The following is a 2,500-nucleotide window of genomic DNA, read 5'->3' on the forward strand; positions in this document are numbered from 1 at the left end:
GAGACTAAAGTGTGATTTAGTCACAGTCAATGAGACTAAAGTGTGATTTAGTCACAGTCAATGAGACTAAAGTGTGATTCAGTCACAGTCAATGAGACTAAAGTGTGATTTAATCACAGTCAATGAGACTAAAGTGTGATTTAGTCATAGTCAATGAGGCTAAAGTGTGATTTAGTCACAGTCAATGAGACTAAAGTGTGATTTAGTCACAGTCAATGAGACTAAAGTGTGATTTAGTCACAGTCAATGAGACTAACGTGTGATTTAGTCACAGTTAATGAGACTAAAGTGTGATTTAGTCACAGTCAATGAGACTAAAGTGTGATTCAGTCACAGTCAATGAGACTAAAGTGTGATTCAGTCACAGTTAATGAGACTAAAGTGTGATTCAGTCACAGTCAATGAGACTAAAGTGTGATTTAGTCACAGTTAATGAGACCAAAGTGTGATTTAGTCACAGTCAATGAGACTAAAGTGTGATTTAGTCACAGTCAATGAGACTAAAGTATGATTTAGTCACAGTCAATGAGACTAAAGTGTGATTCAGTCACAGTCAATGAGACTAAAGTGTGATTCAGTCACAGTTAATGAGACTAAAGTGTGATTCAGTCACAGTCAATGAGACTAAAGTGTGATTTAGTCACAGTTAATGAGACCAAAGTGTGATTTAGTCACAGTCAATGAGACTAAAGTGTGATTTAGTCACAGTCAATGAGACTAAAGTATGATTTAGTCACAGTCAATGAGACTAAAGTGTGATTTAGTCACAGTCAATGAGACTAAAGTGTGATTTAGTCACAGTTAATGAGACTAAAGTGTGATTCAGTCACAGTCAATGAGACTAAAGTGTGATTCAGTCACAGTCAATGAGACTAAAGTGTGATTTAGTCACAGTCAATGAGACTAGTGTGATTTAGTCACAGTCAATGAGACTAAAGTGTGATTTAGTCAAGTCAATGAGACTAAAGTGTGATTCAGTCACAGTTAATGAGACTAACGTGTGATTTAGTCAAAGTCAATGAGACTAAAGTGTGATTTAGTCACAGTCAATGAGACTAAAGTGTGATTTAGTCAAAGTCAATAAGACTAAAGTGTGATTTAGTCACAGTCAATAAGACTAAAGTGTGATTCAGTCACAGTCAATGAGACTAACGCGGGGTTTAGTCAAAGTCAATGAGACTAAAGTGAGATTTAGTCAAAGTCAATGAGACTAAAGTGTGATTTAATCACAGTCAATGAGATTTAAGTGTGATTTAGTCACAGTCAATGAGACTAAAGTGTGATTTAGTCAAGTCAATGAGACTAAAGTGTGATTTAGTCACAGTCAATGAGACTAAAGTGTGGTTTAGTCACAGTCAATGAGACTACCGTGTGGTTATTGAGTGTTGAGTTCAGCGACCCTCCTGCTCCACTCCTCCTCCGTCATCTCTTCTTCCTCTCCTCCTTCGCTCCCGTCCTCCTCCACCTGCAGCTCTGCTGAAACACCGACACAGCAGCTGATGAACCACGGGAACACACTTCACATCAGGACGACGACGTCACAGGAAACTCCCCCTTTAATCACTTTAATCCTCAGTAACCATGGAGACAGTTTTTATTAAGGTAGAAATCCAGGAGAGATGCTAACAGCCGGACGTGGCTAACAGTGGTTAGCTCGGGGCAGCACGGTGAAGGCATTCAAAGGTCTTTTTTAACCACTAATGCTGCTGAAAATAACAGCAAACCTCTGCAGCAGCATGAGAAGAGTCCCTACACACACACACACACACACACACACACACACACACACACGAGAAGAGTCCCTACACACACACACACACACACACACACACACACACACACACACACACACACACACACACACACACACACACACACACACACACACACACACACACACACACACACACACACACACATGAGAAGAGTCCCTACACACACAACAAAGCACCAATGGGCTCCTTCCACTGTAATGGACTTTACTATGAGAGGAGCTGGTGCAGGGGCCAGTAGGTAAGTCTTTAAAACACTCTTTAATAAACTCTGGCTTCACTAACTACGCTGATGATGCAGGAACAAGCCTGAGTGTGTGTGTGTGTGTGTGTGTGTGTGTGTGTGTGTGTGTGTGTGTGTCCTCAGATGTAAACAAAAAGAAAAATCTAGAGTTGTCGTTATTTGTGGTTATTATGCGGTGACTTTACCGGTCCAGCTGGATGTGAACTCCTGGTCCAGATTATATATGTGTGTGTGTGTGTGTGTGTGTGTGTGTGTGTGTGTGTGTGTGTGTGTGTGTGTGTCCTCACCGTTGCAGGTCAGCGCGGTGCAGACCCAGTTTCCACAGGCACACACACACTTGTTACACTCCATCCGAGTCTCAGCTCCGTCCTCGAACACTTCGTCCTCCAGAGCGCACTCTTCATCACACACACACACACACACACGACAGGAAACAGGCGTTACACTTTCACCGCGCGTGTGTGTGAATGTGTGTGTGTGTGTG

General features: G+C 42.0%; 1 protein-coding gene across 1 annotated transcript in view; it reads right to left on the reverse strand.

The window, feature by feature from the left end:
* Positions 1-1,375: 1,375 nt before the first annotated feature.
* The window catches only part of LOC310953911 (follistatin-related protein 1-like), a gene marked incomplete at its 3' end in the record, with an annotated part of 21,874 nt that continues 20,749 nt past the window's right edge, over positions 1,376-2,500 (reverse strand). The window contains exons 9-10 of the mRNA XM_083923176.1: positions 2,304-2,414; positions 1,376-1,476 (exon numbers count right to left, since the gene is read on the reverse strand). Of these exons, the coding sequence (XP_083779302.1) occupies positions 1,376-1,476; positions 2,304-2,414 (212 nt within the window). The remainder of the gene's footprint in view (positions 1,477-2,303; positions 2,415-2,500) is intronic.

This window comes from Echiichthys vipera (genome assembly GCF_963691815.1).
Source record: "Echiichthys vipera genome assembly, chromosome: 11".
NCBI lineage: Eukaryota > Metazoa > Chordata > Actinopteri > Perciformes > Trachinidae > Echiichthys > Echiichthys vipera.